General features: G+C 43.3%; 1 protein-coding gene across 1 annotated transcript in view; it reads left to right on the top strand.

The window, feature by feature from the left end:
• PGBD5 (piggyBac transposable element derived 5) overlaps positions 1-19,337 on the top strand; it is a 73,251-nt gene extending 53,914 nt beyond the window's left edge. Inside the window, exons 5-7 of the mRNA XM_074818510.1 lie at positions 4,134-4,331; positions 9,829-9,934; positions 11,413-19,337. Coding sequence (XP_074674611.1) covers positions 4,134-4,331; positions 9,829-9,934; positions 11,413-11,608 — 500 coding nt within the window. The 3' untranslated portion in view covers positions 11,609-19,337. The remainder of the gene's footprint in view (positions 1-4,133; positions 4,332-9,828; positions 9,935-11,412) is intronic.
• Positions 19,338-23,282: the final 3,945 nt, after the last annotated feature.

Here is a 23,282-nt window from a genome sequence, read left to right as displayed (position 1 = left end):
ACAGGTTCTGCAGTTGCTGTCCTTTATCTTGTCCTTTCATGACCAGACAAGATAAAGCCCTGAGCAGTGCTGTCTGACCTCAGAGTTGACCCTACTCTGAGCAGGGGATAGGACTGGAGTTATCTTCCAACCTGAATTATCCTTTAATCCATAGGATCCTGTGATCCTATGAAGACTTTTGTGGAACCTTAACTATCATTTGCTTTTCCTAACCCTAACCCACACGTGCATTTCTGCAAAACCCACAGTGTTCTTTATTGAAAGCCTGCTGTGTAGCACCTTCACTGTACCACAGTAGAGAATATGTGCCTAGTAATATAAAGGGATGTCAGTGAACATAATTCTAATATCTGTGAAGATACTGAGAGCTGAGAAAACTTCAGAAAATAAGACAGGGCACTTTGATCTTTTTCAAAATCAAAAACCTGAATAGACCTCATTTTTATTTTTCAGGAGACATACAAAGCATTTCTTTCTCTGGCTTCTGAATAGAACTGGAAACCTGCACTGAAATGACCCAGATTTTCTGTTCTGCGAGCAGACAGCAGTCATAGTTATTTGCTGTGACCCTCATTCATAGTGCACATTCCTTTTCCCCCGTCTAGGCATTAGTGTTGTCCATTGCAAAGTACAGCACCTCCTAAAGCCCGGTGTCCCATGCTTCCCTTAAACACATGAGCCCCAAAAGTCCCTTTTGCACTTTCTGAACCAGCAGGAGCATCTGGCTCTGCCCATGGAGTGACTGGGGTTGGCAGTGCTGCAGAAGTTGCCAGCCTGGGTGACCATGGTGCTCCCACAAGCTTTGCAGGATCCTGCAACTCCAGCATATGGACTAAAGCAAGCTGTCATCTCTTTCCCACAACAGCCCCCGCCAGTTGCCCTAGCTCTGACTTGACCCAGCATTGTACGCAGGATAAATGATTGCAGAATGTGTATTTTTGCCTGAACTAGCTTGAGCCTGGCTGCCTTTGCAAATGGTGCTGATGATGTGGTGAAACAGGCTTCAGCACAAGCTCTCTGGGGTCTGGAGACCCTGGGAATGAATCTTGGGTCACTACACCTCATTTCCTCATCTTTGTTAAGCTAGTTTGGCTGTATACATTTATATTGCAGTTACAATTTAAGAAGACCAGAGGAGGGCAAGCTGTCTCCGCTGACTCCTCTGTATGTTGCAAACACCTGTTGTGATTCTGATTTAATTACACACAAAAACTTCATTGAGCCAGATGGGCATAATTTTATTGCTTCTATTGCTATAGTAACTGGGTGGTTTTAAAAAACTACAGCTTAAGGGTGTCATCCATGGTGAGAGACGCTAGTAAATCTGCAGAAGTGCTGCACTTTTCTAGGTTATACAGCAGGAAGGTTACACAGTGTGTTCCTCAGAGAGGAATGGTTCCCATTATTCTGTATGAGGAGTGAAACATCTGCTGGAAGCTTTCTGCAGGCTTATTGCCTGAGCTAAAGGAAAGGCTACAATTAATTATTATGGCATCTCAGAGATGGCTGTTGCTATTTTGAAGCTCTAGCACAATAATGTAGTTATTAGTTTGGTTTTATACCATTGCAGTCTCCTGGAGAGAGTATCACCCATCAGTGAGTCATAAACTTCAGGCAGCTAAGGAAAATCTTCTCAGGCTTGCTTCTTATCAGACCAGGAAGATCTTAATATTGGCTAGAAGAAACCTTTCTAAAAGTTTGCTGCGTTAATGCCAAAGTTTGCAGGTATGTGACCTACACCGTTTGTGTACTTCTTAGCAAGACAAGAAATTAAAAAAAAAACGCAAAACCTTCCACTGGAGGTGCAGTTCCTCCTATATTTATTGTAAGCCTGTTGCCACCAGGTTTTTTTGTGTTGCCTTTTGTAAAAGGAACTTAAGGATTTCCAGGGACTGATTCATTTATTAGAAATAACTAATGGAGTGCAGATTTCCTCCTTCAGAATGAAGTTGGCCCGTTGCTGTGTTGGTTGACCTTCTTCTAACATGAGTGTCTTAAATTTCTGATGGAAGAGCTTTAGCTCCTTGTAGACCTGCCCACAGCAACTAGATCAATTCATGAGTATTAGCAATTATTATATTAGTATTCCTGCAGTATCTGTGAGCTGTTGAGGGGATGCTCAGCATGCCAGGCACTATATGAATCAAGGACAAAGGCTGCACCTGCACTCAAGAGCTTAGGTCATTCCAGAAAGACAGGCAGAAGAGCCACACAAATGGAAACCCACGAACAGAGGTGACATGCTCAGGGGAAGCCAGACACTGTGATCTGACTTAACGTTTCCCCTGTAAGGGTATCCAGTTATACAACGTGCAAAATTCAGCATGATGAAAAATTTGATCAAGCAGACTTAGCTGACAGATGAGCTGTTAACTACCACAAGCCTCTGCTGCCATATGAAAGATGTGCACAGATGTCACCTGCTTCCACGCCCGTGGCTTTTTTTCCATTGAGGTGGGTTAACACAAAACCTAGGGAGACTGAGGAAATTCCCATCCAAGATTTCCTTGAGTTCATTTAATTTGATCAAGACTATCCTGGCTTGCATCAGAAATAGCGTGGCCAGCAGGGACAGGGAAGTGATCTTACCCCTGTACTCGGCACTGGTGAGGCCGCACCTCGATTACTGTGTTCAGTTTTGGGCCCCTCACTACAAAAAAGGACGTTGAATTACTCGAGTGTGTCCAGAGAAGGGCAACGAAGCTGGTGAAGGGTCTGGAGCACATGTCGTACGAGGAGCGGCTGAGGGAACTGGGGTTTAGTCTGGAGAAGAGGAGGCTGAGGGGAGACCTCATCGCCCTCTACAACTACCTGAAGGGAGGTTGCAGAGAGCTGGGCATGAGTCTCTTTAACCAAGTAATGAGCGATAAGACAAGAGGGAATGGCCTCAAGTTGCACCAGGAAAGGTTTAGACTAGATATTAGGAAGCATTTCTTTACAGAATGGGTTGTTAGGCGTTGGAATGGGCTGCCCAGGGAGGTGGTGGAGTCCCCATCCCTGGAGGTGTTTTAGAGTCGGGTCGACATAGCACTGAGGGATATGGTGTAGTTGGAAACTGTCAGTGCTAGGTTAATGGTTGGACTAGATGATCTTCAAGGTCCCTTCCATCCTAGATGATTCTGTGATTCTGTGATCTACTTCTCTTGAACTAACAGAAACAGGCCATTATTATTTCACAGCCTAATGATAGATTCAAGCATTGTCATTATTAATGTTGTTTCCAAATCTTGTTTGTGCCCACCTGGCTGCATTGAGACATGTTTTATGGTGTTAGATTTTATTCATTGCCTCTTTCACATATGAAAAGGACAAGAAGCTGTGAGCAGCAGAATGTGTTGCCTGTGGAGCCTCTGATGTCTGTGCAGGGCAAGATGAGTGCTCACTCAACTAGGGCACTGTTTGATTTATCTCCTTTCCCTAAAATCCATTTTCATTGAACCTGTATTTCTATATTCTCCATCCTTCTGACACACGTGTTTTTTAATTCAGCCAGTGGTTTCAGTGGTTCTTAATTGCTGAAGCAGCACTTCCTTAACAAATCTGATGCAGGTGCAAGGAGTAGTGAGCTGAAAATGAAGAATTGGGCAGCACAGTGAAGCAGTAGATTAAACCAGAGTTTGTCAGCTATGTGTATTGTGATTAAAAGCATCATGGGAGTCATGTAGGAGAATTTATTTCAGTTAACATCTAAGATGCTGCTAAGATTCCCTGCCTCCCTGCTCCCTCCACAATTTATTCTCTTATTTAAACATCAAAGACTCTCTTGGATCATAAATTCTGATTTGTTCCATAGTGCATATCACCACTGGGGTTTTTTTAGTCCAATTTTAAACATGTTGTGAAGACTGTTACACAGAGAATAGATGTAATTGTTGGGAAGATACCCTGAATTCTTCTCCTTGTCACTTCATCATGACTGTGCAGGAGGTGTCAATACATTTCATCAAGAGAGCAGGCTTTCTGTGCTCATGTAGGACACAAATCTTTGGTATTGCAGGAGAAGGTCAGTTGGACTAGAAAGCTGCAGGACAAGCTCTTTCTCTAGTCTGATCATTCAGACTTGCTGCACTGCTCTTGCTTTTTTGGTCCATGCAATGACTTGCTGATAAGCATTGTTGTTTTTTCACATGCAGAGATTTACTGCTGTGGGTTGCTGAGCACCAGGAAGAGTGACTGCACAGGCCTACCTCCGTCCATGCTGAACAATCCTGAAACTCCCCAGTCCAGAGGACAGTACAGAATAAGAATGAAGGGAAACATGTCCTTGATCTGCTGGTACAATAAAGGGCACTTTCGTTTTCTGACCAATGCTTATTCACCGGTTCAACAAGGTAAGCAACATTACTACTGCTCATCTTGAAAGTGCACATGCTTTATGTGACAAGGCAAAATGAGTCACTGAGTTTGATAATAAGCCTGAACAAAGAGCTTGGTCATAATATCCTAGATAAACAGTAGCAGTAGTGATTACTTCCCTTTTGTGTCATCTTACAGCTATTCTTGTTTCCTATACAGAGGTTAAAAGCCTACTGCTAATGCAGCCTCCTTTGCCTGAGCTTGTGGCATCATGATGTGCTCAGAACTCTCAGCAGATCCTACAGTTAATTTATCCAGTAAAAACTTAGTCACAAACAAATGTCTTTTTGTCAGAAGTAAATATGATTAAGGCTTCCTGTTCTATGTTAATTTGATTTTAGCAATTGATGAAAAGAAACCAAAACAGATAACTTGGATAGTTGAAATAATCACAAGGAACTTCTTGACACTGAAATCTTTTCCTTTTCAAAAGTATACAGGTAGTTTTAAGAAGGTTTGGAAACTTCTGTAACGTGCAATATGATTAGGTAACTCTTTGAAACTCATCTTTCAGTGAAAATATTGTTTCAGTTTATTTTCATTTTTATTATTCAAATTTATGTATAACTGCCTGAGACAAATAAGAATAACCTAAACCTTTAAAAGTGAAGCCACCAATTCAAAGGCATCTTGTAAACTTATGTTCTGAATCCTGAGTGACTCTCGCATGTGTGTACAGGCTAGAGAAGCAAAGTTAAGGCTTTGAATTACTGTATGGTAAGCTGAGAAGTTGACTTAGTGTGTCATTCAGTGCCTTTCAAGGAGGCTCATTACCTTAGCAAAGCATGGCTGATCCTGAGAAATTCTGCTGGGCACTCCAGCAGAGCAAGGATTTGGTGACTCAGATGGACCAGTGTCTGAACACAAATGCTGAAAATATGTATGTGAAGGAAATATGACACTTTGGGAACCCTTCTGAAACCAGTCCCTGGAGAAGCATTGCTCCCCATGAGGGGTGTTCACCATCAGGATTTGTGCTGTTTCCCTTGTGCGTTTTGCTGGATTTAGATTATTCAGCTGCACTAACTGAACAAGGGTTATCACAACATGTCACCTGGGTTTTATAGGCTAGCCCAGAGCATTTGGTTATAATGAATAAATTTTACTATAAAAATACTCTGTAAACATCAGTGTTAACTGCCCCATTAAAAGAGGGAGCAAAAGCAGACTCTGCTCTGGCAACATCCTTTACAAGCAGCACACGGCAGTGTGAGCTGTTGTGCTTGTGATTGACCTTGGGTCAGTTTTGGCATAGATGGGATTGTAGGTTGCATGTGTGAGGTAGTTTAATGTCCACTGATTAGGACCCGTGTGTGTGATGGGCAAGACCTACCCAACACATCGTTCCCCAAATGCTGGCTGGGATAGTTGACATAGTTCACAATGAATCAGAGCAGAAAACAGAGACTGGCTTTTTAAAGAGTGGTGCTGGGGTGAAGAGAGTCTCTAGTGGAGAACTGGGAACAGATGGAAACTCAGTAGGAAGGCAGGAGACCAGATTGCCTGCCTCTAATTTGGCATCTCCAAAGTCAGTGCAGCAAAGCTAGTTTAAACCAACTTGAAGCTGGACTGCCAAAGTGTCCTCTAAGGCATGTAAACATAGAAGAGGAAGAGGAGGAATCTATGCTCCTTGTAGCACAGACCCGCTGAGCATCTGTGTTAGGTGGGAGAGGAGGTAGGGACAAAGGGGAATTAAACCCAGGCAGGGTAGTTGGACAGAGACTGGCGCCAGTGGGATTGCCTGACAACGCATGGTGCGTGTTTGCACTTGGTTGAGCGCAAATGTTGACAGGGGCGGAGGAGGCCGTGAAGAGAAAACCTTAAAAACAGAAGTCAAGAGATGATCAAAACAAAACTTAGGATGAGAATAAGAGGTGGATGTAGCTAATGATGAGCCATTTATTCCAATTTAAAGAAAAGTTGAGAAGGTAAATCTTGCCTGTACTCAGAGTGCAAATCCCACCCAAGCCAGAGGCACCAGGAGGGCAGTACACTTGTCAGAGCTGATCTATGAATACTATTCTTAGATGCAGCAGGTTATTTATTATGCATGTTTTGAACCAATGTGTCGTGATACATCATCTCAGATGTTAAAGGATGAGTCTTATTCCTTTAGTCTTGCAAAAATGACCTGCTTACTCTGATATTAATTATGAAGTTTCTGCCTAGAACAAAATTCAATGGGGTTTTTAATTTCCCTTAAGGTTTAACTTGAGTTTATTTTATTCCTTGTGCCTGTATTACAGAACTGAGAAAACAAAAGAGATTGGAACCCCCAGAGAGTAAAAAGTTACCCTTATTCTAAAGCAGGTGATGTATGTGCTGGCCCAAACCTCCCCATCTGTGGGACAAGGCTGCATTTTTGTTTTTCCACTCTAGATCTGGTTCCCAGTTTTGCAGCATCTCCATTACTATGTTCTAGAAATAACTACAATCTTCTCTATTTTTCATATGAAGCAGGATGGAGCAGGCAGCAACCTCACTTGCTGCACAACAGGATGACCAGAATGACATCTTTAGCAAAAACTCATTGAACCCAAGATCTTTTTAAGAAGTAGCTTCTTTCTGAGGAGAGTTTTAACAGCTGCTCTTCACCAACCAGCTCTACTTAAAATCTAAACAGACAACAGCTAAGGATAGAAAGAAGGCAAGGACTAAAGAGCTGCAAATGGCTTTTGACATCTCACAAGTGACTTGTGAGAAGATGGGAGATGTTGTGGAGGCATCACAATTGTGTGAAGCAGTTGTATAAGTCCTTGTGTGGTTCTTAGCCCAAGAGAAGCTGGAGTGAGGAATGTCTGATGACAGTCTAGTTTCCTGAAAATATCAGCTTGGGAGATTGGACCAGAACTGGAAAGTCTGGGGAAAGAAACATAATGTTAAAAAGTTTGTTTCAGGACAGGGATGCTTAGGGTTTTAACTTTAAATTTCCATGTATCCTTTGTGAGACTGCATTCAGGGGGTTGTGTCCAAGTATGGTAAGAGTGGGGATGGGGCCGGAGGACTCTTATGGGAAGACCTTGTACAATGCTGACTGTCTGCAATTCTGATTAAGAACTGTAACAAATCTAAGTCCTGATAAAAAGCTATATAGCACTTGGAACATGCAGCAGCCCCTCTCTTATATCACGTTAATGCAATCTCAGTGTTTGCCAAGGTGGATGCAACTGCCAGTATTACTGAGCCTCCATTTTTAAAAACGTGATTCTAGCTCCTAAAACCACAGATTGGCTTAGAATAAGTGTTTTGAGGAAACAAACATATGTGCATCTTCGTCTTTCTGCTTCTTTCATTTGGGGTGGTATTTCCCAAGCTTTGTTTGACAAAGCATAAAGCTTAAAAATATTTTTAAAAAAATAAAAAACCCAAACCTAAAAGCTGATGCCTGTCCACAGTGGTGGCATGGAGGCCGGCAGCCGGACCCACCGGCACTGTGTTCCCTGTAGTGCTGCCAGGGATGGGAGCACAGCGATGCTGGGGGAGGACCAGGAGGGGAAATAGCTCCTTGGACCTGCTGGTGAGTCAGCTGGCTTGGGACTGCTTGCCACAGAGACCGGCAGCTAGGAACGACCCAGCTCTGGCAGTTGTCTTCCCTGGAGAGGTGGCCTATGGCTACAAAACAAGCCTAGGAAAGGCTATAAAAATAATGTGCCTGTAAAGCTATTTATATTCTTAAAACAAAGGAATGTTACGTGGAAAATAATAGGAAGTGAGAGGGAGTATATGGTACCCACATAGCTGCTACTGAAATGCATTTTTTTAAGGATTGTGAATACAAAGCAAATTGTAAAGGGAACGTAAATCCTCCGAAGAGAAGAGAGGAGGAGGAAGAAGGGGATTTTTTTGTAAAAAGCTGGCACCAGGAACATATTTACCCTTTCCTGACCTGCCCAGGTGGGATGGCAAGTGATTTTGCAGCACTGATGCATCAGGCTGGTGATATATCAGCCCGTTTTAGCTCATGCTGACCAGATTTTTGTTGAACTCATTAAAAGGATCAAAAAATCACTATAATAAGTATGTGTATGTAATGAAAGATTTATTTATTTGACTGGGTTTTTTTACCTCTCTCCTTGGGCTACATTTACACCTAGCTTGGGGAAGCAGAGGTGAAAGGAGAATGTATTGAACAATTTAGAGGTAATATCATTTTGGACTCTTGAAAAATCAGACTTTAAAGGCCCCAAATAAATTGTTGCATGGCTCAGCTGTAACATGACATTTAGTATGTGTCATAAGTCTTGCTTCAAAATAGAACCTGTCAGCTAGGACAGCACAGGGGGCTTGACAGAGATAATGGATGGTATGAGACTTCCAGCTGAAGGAATAAAATGGTGAAGTCTGTAATGAAAACGTGAGGAGCATTTTAGGGATGATTGTAAAAGAGTTGGCAGAAGGAAGGCAATGAGAGTTTGAAGGCTTCAGAAATGAGAAAGCCCAGAATTGTGCCTGTGCTGAAATAATGCTGAGAAAGGATGCAACCAAGCCTGTGCTTCTCTAGACATGGAGAAAAATAATGTTGTGCCTGGGAGAGAGTAGGGATCCTCACTAGACGGTGTGCCATAGACATGGAGCAAGGGGTGATCCGTACCCTTGAGAGCTGACCATCAAACCCTGTGTGAATATAAAGTCAAAATTTAGGGAACAGACTCCTGTACTATAAGTTTGTTTAACTCATTCTTCCCTCCTACAAGGAGCTTCCCCTGGATGGGGAAAACATGGACAACAGGAGCAATAAATCAGAGAAGAGCTAGGGGAGTTTCTTGGGAGAGCGTTGGACTCATAAATATTGCTGTAGTGTTGGAGAAGGCCAGGTCAAATATGCACCATGTGAAGGAACAGGGCCCATTCTTGGAGTAACCTGCTCTAGGTACCACATCTTTGTCTATGCAGAGAGTGGTTGGTATGTAGTTGCAGGTGACTTGTTGCCTTGCCACAGATTTCTGCAGTAGGCAGGATAATCATCCCCTCTGATGAGCTGAATTATCTAGCCAGCTGACCAGGAAGGGCGGAAAACATCACTTGCAGTCAGAGAAATGTGTACTTGGCTCCACTGAGCAACCTAAGTGTACATCTGAGCTCTGGCTCCCCACAGCAGTGAATCAGGCTGCTTCTCATTTCAAAGATACTGTGATTGTGGCTCCTTCAACTCACCCGCCAGCATCACCTCTGTCTTGACTGGGTTTAGCCAGTTGGCTGCTTCTTGTATTTTCTTTTCTTTGTCAATTAGCACCCAGTGGAGTGGAGGTACTGTTGCTTTTGGCCCCCATGGGTGGAGATAAGCTGTTCAGTGCATGACTAATGGAAAAAAAAAACCACCCCACATTAGCATCTCTGTTACAGATAACTTCCCAGTTTTAGGTCAGAAACTGTCGATAAGGTTTATTTTATAACAAACCATATATAGAAACTGTATCTTTTTGCTAGACCTATGATGTGGATCTAAAACTGTTCTATTTCTAATTGATGCAGGAGTTATAATTAAGAGAAAAAGTGGAGAAATTCCATGCCCATTGGCGGTTGAAGCCTTTGCTGCTCACCTTAGCTATATCTGCAAATATGACGACAAATACAGCAAGTAAGTAAGAATGTGTGTGTGTGTATTTCTTTCTCTCATTCTTTGTTGCAGCAATGTTTGAGTTCTCCATGCTGAGCTGCAACTGAGGGCCCAATCCGGCTTTCACAGAATTTTTCTCTGAGAAAACTCCTGTTTCAGTCAAAGATCTGAAGCTGGCTCTGCACAAGGGCAAGAGCTACATTGCTGTCTACCCATCCACCAGTCAAAAAAAACTTGAGACTTACGTTCTTAGCATCTTGTAGATGACTTTTAAGAAGTGTTGGGGAGATGAGTCAGCAGGCTGATGTTCTTGTCCACATCAAATTGAAGGCTAAATAGGGAATTCAACAGAGATGTACCAGCCCCACAAGTCTCTCAGGCTAGCTCAGCTCTCCACTGCTATCAGCAGATGGTGTTTAGGTGGTTATCTGTCCCAGTGATACTCTGTCACCTGGAACCTGAAGAAAAGGACATTCAGTTGTGGATGTAAAGCTGGTCTAGGTGATCTGGGAAAGCAGAATATAGATCTTTTGGCTCCTGAATTCCAGTTGAGGTCCTCAGCATTAGCTCTTAATGTAGTAGGGAGAAACAGAAACAAGTGAGAATAGCAGTGGTGAAGATTGGCTGTGGGAATAGTGATGAAGTGCAGATTTCAAGAACTAAAAATTGAGGAGAGAGAAAAAGCAGCAGGGATTTTCCAAGCCAGTTCTGGGCAAGGCAGCAAGAATTCAGTAGAAGAGGTGAAAGAGGAGAAGGTGGTTACTGGAGACTGATGTTGGGATCTGGTCTGAGGAAATCAATATGAAAAAGAGGTGAGGTTTAAATGGTTACAAAAATAATGAAAGAAAAGTAGGAAAGTAGGAAATCTTATGACCGAAGAGCGAATATTCTGGTGGTACTAGAATTAGTCAGAACCTAAATATAAGGATGTCAGTCCTTTCTAATCCTGCCTCATGGAGAGGTGTTCCACATAACAGTACTGCACACTCTGGCTCTACCCCCACATCCTCCCACCTACAGTTGACAGCAGCAGAAATCATTTTTTTGCATGGAATAGGGATAAACAAGAGGAGAAGCATCAGCAGTCTTCCCTAAACTGTAACGTAATGTGCCTGAGGTTTTTTTTAGTTACAAATTGAAGGGATTCAGACCCATAGCTGTCATCACGTGCATGTTTGTCACAGGTGAGCTCAAGGAGTCTGTATTGGTACTCTTATGTGGTGTTGTACAGGTGTTGCTGAGGGTTTGCATCTGAGAGCAAGGAAGTCTGTTCTTTTAGACGCTACTAGAAATTTCAAAAATTGTGCAACTTAACTGTAAATGACTGTCAAATACATTGTACAATGTTTCTTAAGATGATACTTGCACTAGGTTTTAAGTCCTTGGCCTGCTTCCCCTTTGGGACTGCAGAATCTTTGTCTGGGATTATTTCTTGCATCCCAGCTGCAAGAGTTTGGCTGAACAGTGTTTTTCCCTCCCCTTCTCTCTTGGCTTTTTAGGTATTTCATTTCTCACAAACCAAACAAGACCTGGCAACAAGTATTCTGGTTTGCCATCAGCATCGCTATAAACAATGCCTACATCCTCTACAAAATGTCAGAGGCCTACCATGTGACAAGGTATAGCCGCGCACAGTTTGGTGAAAGACTTGTAAAGGAGCTTCTGGGCTTGGAAGACACCTCACCCTCCCATTGATGCATTGTTCTTGGTGGCATAGGCAGGAGGTGGAGGGTAAGCAGAAGATGATACCACACCTGGAACGGCAAAGCAAGGAACTTGTGACACCACCAGTGCTGTCCTTACCCAAAAATGCCAAGTGATGCCACTAGAGAGGTGGAAACTTTGTTCCTAGTAGCAGCTGGATGTAAACATGTCCTGCAGAAAGTGCCACTGGAAAAGCTGACACAAAATTGCATATGTGAATGCCCTGTGTGAATCTGTATACCAGAAACAGACTTAAATTAGTTGTCATCTCAATACTATTTGTTGAACAGGGTCATATTGTAAAATTCCTCTTGGGCTAAGAGCTTGTCATAAGCTGACATAGCTCAGCAGTCCTAGGCGGGCGTTAGAGAAAACTCTGTACCTTACTTGGAGTTACTCAATTCTGAGACACACAACGTAAGTCTGCACCATGGGCTGCAGTTGAGAGTGCCAGCCATCCTGTAAGGCATCACTGCTGTCCTCCCAGTGTGCTAAACGAAGCAGTTCAGGTGCACGAACAGTGAAGCGAGCGTATTGACAAACAAAACCTTCATAGGCAGGCAGCCAGGAACTGAGGACCAGTTAAGACTTTTCCTTATTTTTTTTTTTGTTTGTTTTTATTAATGTAATGTAAGGCAATTTGATCCTGGTTAGAACACAGCAGAATTAGGAGAAACCAAATGCATTAATGAATTTAAAATGGAAATACTTTACATTGATTTTCTTTTTTAGCCAGGATGAAACATTTTGTACACAAACAAACAGTGAGTAATACTGTAAGTATTAACAGTGAGTAAACCAGTAAGTAATACTGCCTCACATCTTAACTGCCACGGTTGGTGTACAGGTGAGAAATCAGAGTATAACAATTATATTTTTTCTTGATTTCAACTGTATCTTAAATGTTGCTTAAAAATCTAATGTAATGGACTGTTAAGTTTTTAGGAACAACAATTTCTTTCTTTTCCTTTTTTAACTGTCAAGACTTCTTTTGTCCATTTTAGAACTTCATTTGGCACACAGTTGGCAAGAAAAAAATAAGTCACTAATAGCAGTGTGTTTCCCATTATCACTGCGGGGGTGTTCTGTAGCAATTTGTCCTGTTAGAATTCAGGGCTTGTCACAGTAGTTGTAATTAAGCAGATTACATGTTTAGCAAAATAATATAGTATTGTCTTTTACAAAAAGAAAGAAGTCCAGTTGCAACCAGACCTTAAACCTCACTAAAACAGCAAACCCAAAGAATTCTCCTGTTCTGAGTAACACTGTAGAGGACAAGCGTTGTCATGAGCTGGTGCCCAAGGCTGAAACGTCACTTTTTGGTGCTGGTGGAATCTGAAGGCTGATGAAGTTTTGGAAAACAATGCTGAGAGAGAGAGAGAGGTATGATTGAAAGAGGGGAGAATTGATACTGAGGTGAAATACTACTCTGCCCTCTACACATTATTGATTTCAGTCCACAACTCAATCAGCAAAAAACTCTGTATTCTAAAGGTTATCAGAGATAGACACAAACAGCACTGCATTAACTTACAGGGCAGAAACCATGTTGCTTAGAAGACTAGCTGGTTTTATGTCCCCAACCCCGAAAAGTTTTACTGAAGAATGACTTGGGTTGATTCAAGAGGAATGGATTGATTGATTTCTTTATTACTGTAAACTTTACAAGGTTATATGTGTCTATCTGGCAAGAGACAATAGAGGGTAACTAACACAAATTTGAGAACTCCCCAGATTTCATCATTATGTGATGTGCAAATGCATAGCATGTAAATCATAACAGAGGAAGAATCCAGCAGGGGTTAGTAAATTACTGACTAGCCCAAAGAGCATCCTTCCACTGACATCTTTCTATTTCCACCAAAGTCTTTTTTTTTTTTTTTTTTTTTTTTTTGAGTAGACTTAGAGGCAGATCTCAGCTGGTTGCAGGGAGAGTGAGGGGACAGCCAACTCCACAGTGCCTGGAGACTGTCCCGCACGTCCTGCTCTGCCTGCTGCATGATGTACAGCAGTGGGTTTGCAGGTGGTTTGTACCACTCTAGTCCTTGGCAATGCCAAGCTGCATAGGAGCCCAAGGATGAGTTCAAAACTTCTTGGCCCTGCAGAGAACTGAGACCACCCCTCTTAAGACTGAGTGTGTGAGCTGGTTCTTGTCAGGCTTGTACGTATTCAAAGGCAGAAAGGAGCTTGTGTGAGGCATGAAAAACAAATGTTCAGCAATATAAACTGGAATTCCATAGAGGTACCTAAAGGCAAATGGTGTTCTTATTGCCTGAAGCTCCCTGCTTCAGGCAATGGCAGCCTATATTGCGACAGTAAGAGTGGCTACAAGTTCATTATGTCCTGTAAATTTATACAATTGTCAAAATTGGGGTAGTAAGAAAAGTGGCTGAACTTTGCTGATGGGACAGCTTGAATGAACAGTAGCTGCTGGGAGCCCAACTTCCTTGCATTCCCCTGCAATGCTGGAGCCTTTTCAGGGTGTACATGCCCCCCAGCAGAGAGGGGGAGGTTTGCAGGACCTCCTCGGAGCCACTTGGCACTTCTGAGGAATAAACACAGCACTCTCCAGCTATGTTGTAGCCTCCTGAGATAGATCTGGAGCCCTTGGCCAGTTGCAACATTACTGTGTATGCTTAAAGGCTTGGATCTAGGCCATCCCATACAGAAAATGCCTTTTCTTTTTCAGGTGACAGTAGGTCCAAAACCTTGGAGTGTTTAATTTTCCACTAATGTATGCTGTTAATTATGTGGATTACTTGAGCTAAAATCATGAGGTCCTAGCTTTTGCCTCAGGGACTGGGTCCTGAGTAGTTTTCCCTAGAATTGGTGTTGATGGGGGATTACACAGTGGCTGACTATTACAGGGAAGATGCTTTAGTCTCCTTCATAAAGGAGAAAAATTAAGACAAAATTATAGCTTTGCAATGAATTTCATTTTCTTAGCCTTAACCATCCCTCATCATTTTGAACTGGTGCCCTAAACATGCACAAACATTCCATAAGTAAATGAAAATATTTATATATATTTATATGTACAAAATGCCTGAAAGTTGGCTCTCGAAGCCAACAATCAAAAGCCACCAAAGCATAGTCTATATCCACAGATGACAATTCCACCTCATCTTTTCCATCTATTGACTGGGAGTGGGTTGGGGAAAGTTAAGATTTCTCCTTGTTGAAAAAGCATCTTGCACTTTCTCTATGTTACTACAAACAAGGCAAAGTAATTAAGGAAGAAATTGAATTGTTTTTAAAAGGCAAAATTTTGTTAACTGCAGCTCAGCTTCTGTAGCATTTCCTTTACTGCAAACTGGCTTGCTCAGATTTGGTTCCCCACCTGCTTGTAACATTAAAGCTTCTCCCTAGCTAAAGGGGAAAAAAAAAAGGGGGGGTTAGTCTCAAAGTAGTGCAAGGATGCTAGTTATAGTGTATGTGTGTGTGTTAATTGTGCAATGGCTTGTGAAATGATAGCAAGTTTGGGTTGTTTAAGGGCTTTTTTGTAGCCTTAAGACAATCTGGGTAAGAGATCTTAAAGCTCAGCAGTAGCTAAAATGCAGTGGAAATGCCAACCAGGTCACAGAGGAATGTCTCAAAATTTTTCTGGGAGGGAAAAAAAAAGTTTGAAGCTGAAGTAAACAAGGGAGCGGCAAGGCTTGCTTCTCTCCTGCTGAACTGAAATTTCATTCACACATACGTCTGAAAACTGAAAATTAATTATTTATGGTATGCAAACTTTGTTTCAGAGAACTGAGACCATCAGTAAGACATACTGACCACCTTCTATGCACAGTAGTTCTTTCAAGAAATGTCTGTTGTGCCACAATCCATTCTTGGAAACCATTTATTTTCCCAGTGTGCAATACAACACTCACTAGAGCTTAGAAGACACTGTGAAATGGTTTCCACTGCTGTTGCCTCAGCTGAAAAATGCTTCAAGGGCTTGCAGAAACTCTGCCACCTTTTACTTCAGTCCATTTGTGCACTTGACACTAGGGCACAAGGTAAAGAAATGTCATCTCCGTTTTTCATTTCAATTCTCTAGCCCAACCCTTCTACATTTACAAGGTAGTCCAAGAATCCAAATTTATAGAAGTCTCAGTGTTCCTAATGGGTACAACTTTGTTTTCTTCAGACAATTCCTAGACAAAAATGAGTTTAGCTGTTTCCAGACTGACATTAAGGACAGCAACTCAAAACAGCGTTCTCATTCTTTACCTCCAGCTACACTTCTGTGGCTTTTTTTTTTTTTTTTTTTGGCTGAAGAGGGTTTTTTTTTCTTCTAACATTTATTTAGTAGACTGTCTTGAGCTGGTGGGTAGAGAAAGAAGCCTCCAGTAGCTGTCTTACATGTCTTAGTCCCCTGGTCCGAGGGCTGATTTTGAGGCGGGGGTGGGGGGGGGAATTTTGCTGCACTGGTAATTCTGAGCATCTGTGCTACTTTCCATGCAAGGATTGCAAAGTGCTTTAACAACCTCAGCACTCATGAGACATCGTTAGCTCCTCAAATAGGAGCTTCCAATCCCATAATCAGAGACCGAGGCACAGCACAGGTAAGGGGGTGATGAAACTGTAGAGTTTGCACTCCTGCTGATTAAGTCTGCATTTTCAGTGACTTGGTTCTTGTTCAAATGCACTTTTCCAAACTAGAAATGAAAGCACGCTGAACATCATTCCACCCTGAAGTAAGGGCTGTGGGACTTGGTCAGCACAGGTTCCTTACTCCATATAGGCTGCTATGACTCAAAACCAAGTTACACTGAAGGTAAGAGAAAACTGGATAAAACATAGCAGCCCAACCTGTCTAAAGGAGCTTAGAGGAGATAAATGGAGAATCTGAAGTTCTGCTATAGCCCAGTAACCAATGTGAAATTCAGATGAGTAATTACTGACTTGGGAAAAGTCACTGAGGCTTAGATGTAATATGAAGTCTTCCATCCATCTCTGTTGTGGAGTTTGCCATGACACTTTCTTGTTGCTAGGACTGATGTGAGATGAGTTGTTTGTAAAACAAGAGCTCATCTCAATCTGGTTGAGAACACTGAAGTGTCAAAGGACTGTTAGCAAAGTTTCACAAAGGCAGGGAGCTTCTAAGCTCAAAACATGTGTATATTTGGCCTGTCATTAACTAGGATATTTTGCACAGACAGATCACACCTGCTCAAATGCAAGCCTATCACCAGTGCTACTTGATAGATACTCCTTCTTGAAAAAAACCTACCTTTGTTTCCAGAAGCAGCATGAACTGGAACTGGAAAAGCCCCTGTATCATCATTTCGCTGTTGGGGAACAGCTGAGAATATCTGTGCTTTGTACAAAAGGGCCTCTTCCTCTTCTTTTGAGAGATGGCTCTGTGTCTTCAGAAATCTAGTCCCAGAGAAGTTCCCTGTCTTATGTTTTCCTTTATTTCCCTCATTCCATGGATTTAGAGCACATCCAGATCATCTCACAGGTTCTCGGTCAGTCTGGAAGAGGTGACCACACAGAGAGTTGGCCTTTCAGTTTACTTTTATAGTATTACTTTGCTGATCCTTTCTGCTATTTCGCAAATCTCAGATGAAACAGGGTATTGTTTCTGAAGCCTATACTGATTGCAATCACTGTGAAGGTGTTGCCTGCTTTGCCCCATGAGTGCTGCCCGTCAGGTTCATATGGACCCAAAACAGGTATCGGCACCACCACACCCACTGCTCCCATTGGAATGGCTGTAACATTCCTCAGCTTTGGATCACTGTCAAAGAGGGGCCTTTGACATGGTCTGGGGAGTCTTTTGGTGTTTTGGGTTTTTTTAAGCCCTTCCACTCTGATGGGTCTGGTGAACAGCTGTTAGGTATCACGAAAAGGCCTTAAGTGGTAAATCCCTTTTGTATCACTCTTCTGAAGTAATAATTGCTTGTATTAGATGTCAAGGTGGTCCACACGATGTGTAGTGCAAAAATCTTATCCATGAGAACATCACCCTGCATCACCAGTGCTCATTTGGTGTAACTGCAACAACCCTTGAATGCATGGGAGACCTGGATGAAGAACCTAGTGGGAAAGGACAGTAATGCCAGCCAGTAAGGCCACGATGTGCAGGACCTGATTGGATAAACAAGGAGGGGAGAGATGAGTCAATTTGGGATCCATGCTTCTTGAACAGACTTCATACTCAAGCTGGTCGTGTAAGTTTTATTAGGGAAGGGAAGATGCCAGGCCCATACAGTTTGCTCCCAGCCCTGGCAATTCTGTTTCTAAAACAAAGAAGCTGGCAAATGCTTTCACTCTTCAAGTATTTACAGCATGTTCTGGACTTCAAACAGAGCGTTTGGTCCTGTTTTCACTAATTACCAAAAAAACCCTAGAAACCAAAAAGCAAAGCCCAGTACACTAGGTTCATCTGTCCAGAACCCCAACTCACTTGGTGTCAAAGTAACTTTGTGGTCTTGTTCTCCAATTAATCTGTGTCAAGGTGTATGCAAAATGTGACTGCTGAACAATTCACACTTCTCTATGAAATGGACTTACTCATTTGGTGAAAAGCAAATTGCAGGTCTCTTGGACTTACTTTTGCAACCTGGATTTTTCATCTAGTTGTAAGCCAAATCTTTGCCTGGTATTTCATTACTGAAATGAAAAATAACTTGATCCCATGGTCCGGGGTGAGATGAGAGACAGCAAAACTCAGATTTATGCCAGAGATTAATCTGATCCCGTGTAGGTGAGGCTAGTCAGCACAGTTTGATACAAGGAGGAGTTTAAGGGCAGCAGCTGCTTTGAGGAGGCAGAGGAAAGCTCAGAGTTTGGGCATGCAGAGGGAGAGGAGCCAGGTGATTCCTTCTAACTCTCATCCTTCCAGCATGTGTACTCCCCTCCCCTGTTGCCTTTGAATTAAAAAAGAAAAGGCTGCTGTTTAACACCACTAGTCTGCACAGCTGCTTTAGCAACATAAACCCTGCTTTAGCTGCATTGCTGGCCTCACTCCATGCCTTTCCTTATACTACTATACATGTTCAGTAGTCATCAACCTTAGAGTCAAAGCACTGCTGCATGTCAGCGCAGCGTGGAAGCAGCAGTCTGAGTAAGCGCCACCGTAGAAACAGGAACAGTGGGGATTCTGGAAAAGGAAGCTCCCCCTCTACGTTTTGTTTTCATTTTTTTTCAGTATGTGCAACTTACCTTCCATCAAATGCAGTGACCGTACCAAATGCAAAGATGGGCCTTACTGGCCAAGTGCTTTCAAGATGACTCCAGCGGGCTGTGCTCACAACATCAGTGACTGTAATTCTGTTGCAAAGTTCCATGTTCTTTATAAATCTAAAGATTTCCTTTGAAAGTGTAGATTCCAGAGGTAAAGCATACACTGCAGTTGCTTTTGTTTTTCTTTTTTTTTTTTTAAAAAAAAACCACAACACTTCTCGGAGCAATTTTGTAACAGCCAAGTCTTTCAGGAAATGCAGGTGTGTGACCTCTTCACAGTAAGAGATACACAACTGTGTTTCTGCATGGGACAGGGAACTACCCTTGTGACACCAGTTTTGTTCTACACAAAGGCACGCTTGCAATAAATTTTTACAAGTTTTGTACACCATGAGCTAAATTCTGAGTTCCAAAAATGTGAAGTGTGGCAACAATAACAAAATGGATTTATAGTATCACTCTGATATCTTGTCATGTGATTTTATTTCTTCAACAAAGTTTGTTTACAATCAACAACTTTGAAATACAGTCAGATATATTACTGGTTGCTTTTCTGTCTCGTTCTTTCCTGGAATAGGTGGGGAAGGTGTTTGATAGTCCTCTAGGTGTGTAGGTGAAAGAATATGGAGAAAATACCACTAGATAAATTACAGGTTCTCACTCTAAGACCATTATAGACAAAAGCCTGACATCTTTATCCAGCCATTGAGCACAAAGGCATTTTCTTTAGAAAGAACTGAGTTTAAAAAGCCTTTCAACATGGTCTGCACACAGGCATAGCAAGGAGGACTGCTGCCCTGCCATGCCCTCCCAACACCCACAAGTGGTGCTTCACAGCCACCTCAGGGCAGGGAGGGGGTAGACATAAAGACACGGGCAGCTGTCCCAGCTTTCAGAGATTTCTCTGCTGAGCTGTACCAGCCCTTTGTCCTCACTGTTCTGACTCTTCCTTGCAAGGTTTGTCTGTACCACCCTTGGTACCCACCGAAACCACGACCTGCATGCCAAGTAAGTGGCATCATCTGTTTCACAGCCCCACATCAACAAGTTACTACAATCTGGTTTAAACCTCAATCCACAAAGGGAGCAGAAACCTTGCAGGAGAACACGTAAGTGGGGTTACAGTGGGTCTTTACCAGCAACCACAATAAAGATGTCCCCCACGCCTTGGGCCTGCGGCCCTCATTCCCCCGTGGCCGCAGAGCCATCGACAGGGGACCAGGCTGCAGAGCATCCTCCAGGTATGTGCTAGTGTGGCTCAACACTGACCTCTTGCTGTGATCTGTCGGGTGTCTGCCGTGCCTCATTTGCACACGGTGCTTCTTCATAGTAACTTGCGTTTTCCACAGGAAGAAACTTAGTTTGAATCTAAGTTGTCCAAAGAAAAATTCAGATTTTAAGGGAGAATAAAACTTTAACAGAACCAACCAGCAGCGAGCCCCTTGACCTATTTAATATCTCTATGGACCCAGTCTTTAGGAAGTGACTATTTTTCTTAAGTTTCTTAGCTAGTATCAAAAAAAGGGGAGGGCAGGATATCTTGGCATGTTCAACACAGCCAAGCTCTCAGAAATCTTTCCAACATACAGGTATCTGAATTGACAACCCTTAATGTGCTGGTCTGAAGGGCAGTCTGGACCCTTCACACAATCAGCTCCTCCAAGAAACAGGTTCCTTTTCTCCTTTGCCTTGTATTTAGAGATTATTTATTTTACTATTTATTTAGAGATCTGGACAGGCTGGAGCGATGGGCTGAGGCCAACTGTAGGAGTTTCAATAAGGCCAAATGCCGGGTGCTGCACTTGGGCCACAACAACCCCCAGCAGCGCTACAGGCTTGGGGAGGAGTGGCTGGAGAGCTGCCAGTCAGAGAGGGACCTGGGGGTGTTGATTGACAGACGGCTGAACAGGAGCCAGCAGTGTGCCCAGGTGGCCAAGAAGGCCAATGGCATCCTGGCTTGTATCAGAAATAGCGTGGCCAGCAGGGACAGGGAAGGGATCTTACCCCTGTACTCGGCACTGGTGAGGCCGCACCTTGATTACTGTGTTCAGTTTTGGGCCCCTCACTACAAAAACGACATTGAATTCCTCGAGTGTGTCCAAAGAAGGGCAACGAAGCTGGTGAAGGGTCTGGAGCACATGTCGTGTGAGGAGCGGCTGAGGGAACTGGGGTTGTTTAGTCTGGAGAAGAGGAGGCTGAGGGGAGACCTCATCGCCCTCTACAACTACCTGAAGGGAGGTTGCAGAGAGCTGGGGATGAGTCTCTTTAACCAAGTAACAAGCAACAGGACAAGAGGTAATGGCCTCAAGTTGCACCAGGGAAGGTTTAGACTAGATATTAGGAAGCATTTCTTTACAGAACGGGTTGTTAGGCGTTGGAATGGGCTGCCCAGGGAGGTGGTGGAGTCCGCATCCCTGGAAGTGTTTAAGAGTCAGGTTGACATAGCGCTGAGGGATATGGTGTAGTTGGGAACTGTCGTGTTAGGTTAATGGTTGGACTAGATGACCTTCAAGGTCTTTTCCAACCTAGATGATTCTGTGATTCTGTGATTTTTTGCACCACGATGGTCACCACTTGAGTGGCTGGGGAGGAACCCACAGGCTTCTACTCTGAGACATGACATCTAAGATCAAGCAGTGATGAAACCACAGTGCTTGCCTGCAGCACACAGTGGAAAGTGTTGAGGCTGGAAACGTGCAGGTGCATCATCAGGGTGATGGACTGGCATGAACGCGCACGGACTAGTGTCCAGGCTCCCCGAGATGCAACCAGCCATGCATGGCACAGCACCGGCACCTGCATGGTGGCTCCGTACATTGTTCCGTAGGCACCCAGAGGCAGGAGGGACCTAAGGAGATGATTACAAGCCCCTGCAGCAAGACCAGCCGCACACCAGTCGAGATGTTCAGCTGTGTCACAAACCAAATGAGAATTTCTCTGAGCTCGCTATCATGGTTGGAGAGCCACCTGCAGCAGCACATTGCTTTGCTTCCTGGTCCCTGGATGTGCCGTGACCAGAGCTAATGCTGTGTGTAATCAGGCTACATGATCAGAGTTGCGAGAAGCACTGCGAATCATCTTTAACACACTAATTGAATAAAGCAAGGAATTTAATTTCTGAAATTATGCAATCCAGAATCTGATTAACACCGAGACGTGCGCACACACACACACACACACACACAACCTCAGCACTGTCATTTAAAACAACACCATCCATTCAGATCAGGCCAGGGCCTGCAGTAACTCAATCTCCCGTGAAATTATTCTCAAGAGAATTTGGAATTAATAATTCCAGTAATGTAGCCTTTCTTAATTAAGACAAACAATGTTCCATTTTGCAGTGTTTTCTAATATCCTGTTCCTCTTCCCCCTCCGCAGAGGAGCAGAAAAAAAGAAGTGCCAAGTCACAGACACTGCGGAGAAGGATACCCCCAGCCATCAATAGGTCAAAGCACAGGCACGCTTAAAGCACCTTCATCCCAGACTTGAAAAAGCACTTTACACGGGGTAATGAATGGCATCTCATCAGCCCCCTGGAAAGCAAAGCCATCTTGACTCTTCAGAGACCGTCTCCATGCTCCAGTTCCCTTAGATTATAGCACAGGTCAGATGATCAGCCAGCCACAGCTTTCTCTTTGGGAAGCAAAAGGTGATGAGAACTGAGGAGCCAGAGACCTTTCTCTCTCTCTCTTCTACTGTTCCCAGTTGCCCAGGTGAGGACCTGGACAGAATTCCCCAGGAACGCTGGCACTGACATCACTGGAGATACTGGCATGCGATTCAGGTGTTTTACCAGTCTTTATTCTGCTTTTCTTTGCCAAATTTTTTTTGTGTTATAGGTTTTGCCTAGGAACCCCAAATTGTTCCATCATCTAAGAAGCAAGAGCAGCAGCAAAGCAGGTTCTCAAGCTCATGGGGGATTCGTGATCCACAAACCTGGATGCAAATAACCTCCCCTGAGCAGAGAAGCTCACCCACCCCAGCACAGCCCTCGCCCCGACACAGAGGCAGCTGTTACCGATGGTGATGTGAACATGCCCAGGTGCAATAAGCCAAAATATGGTCCTTTTCATACTTCCATGACTTGGGGTTGGATTTTAACCTTAAAAGAAGGGTTAGATATTCCTTCTGCCAGATTCAGAGTCCCCAAGAACAGCAAGTCAGGATTTAAAATCACAACATTGTCTCGTACCCTTTGGAGAAACAGCAAATCAAACCACTTCAGTCTCTTCCAGACAGACCCAAAATTTTTAAAAATGGAGAATCTTGTCAAGCCTCCAGCAGCCAGGTACAATGATACCAAATAATAAACTACAAAAATGGAAAGTTGTGAGGAAAAGGGAAGGAGGGGAGAAACATTTCTTTAATTTGCTGTGAGTAAGATCAGCATCTGCAGCCAGCCACACCGGAATAAATTGCAAATCACTCTCAGGAATCAGAAAGGTTCATTTCCTACTAGTCTATCTGCATCCCAAAGCCTTTT

This window comes from Strix aluco, chromosome 3 (genome assembly GCF_031877795.1).
Source record: "Strix aluco isolate bStrAlu1 chromosome 3, bStrAlu1.hap1, whole genome shotgun sequence".
In the NCBI taxonomy this organism is placed as follows: domain Eukaryota; kingdom Metazoa; phylum Chordata; class Aves; order Strigiformes; family Strigidae; genus Strix; species Strix aluco.
The sequence above is the reverse complement of the archived record's forward strand: the minus strand, read 5'-3'. Positions and strand labels throughout refer to the sequence as shown.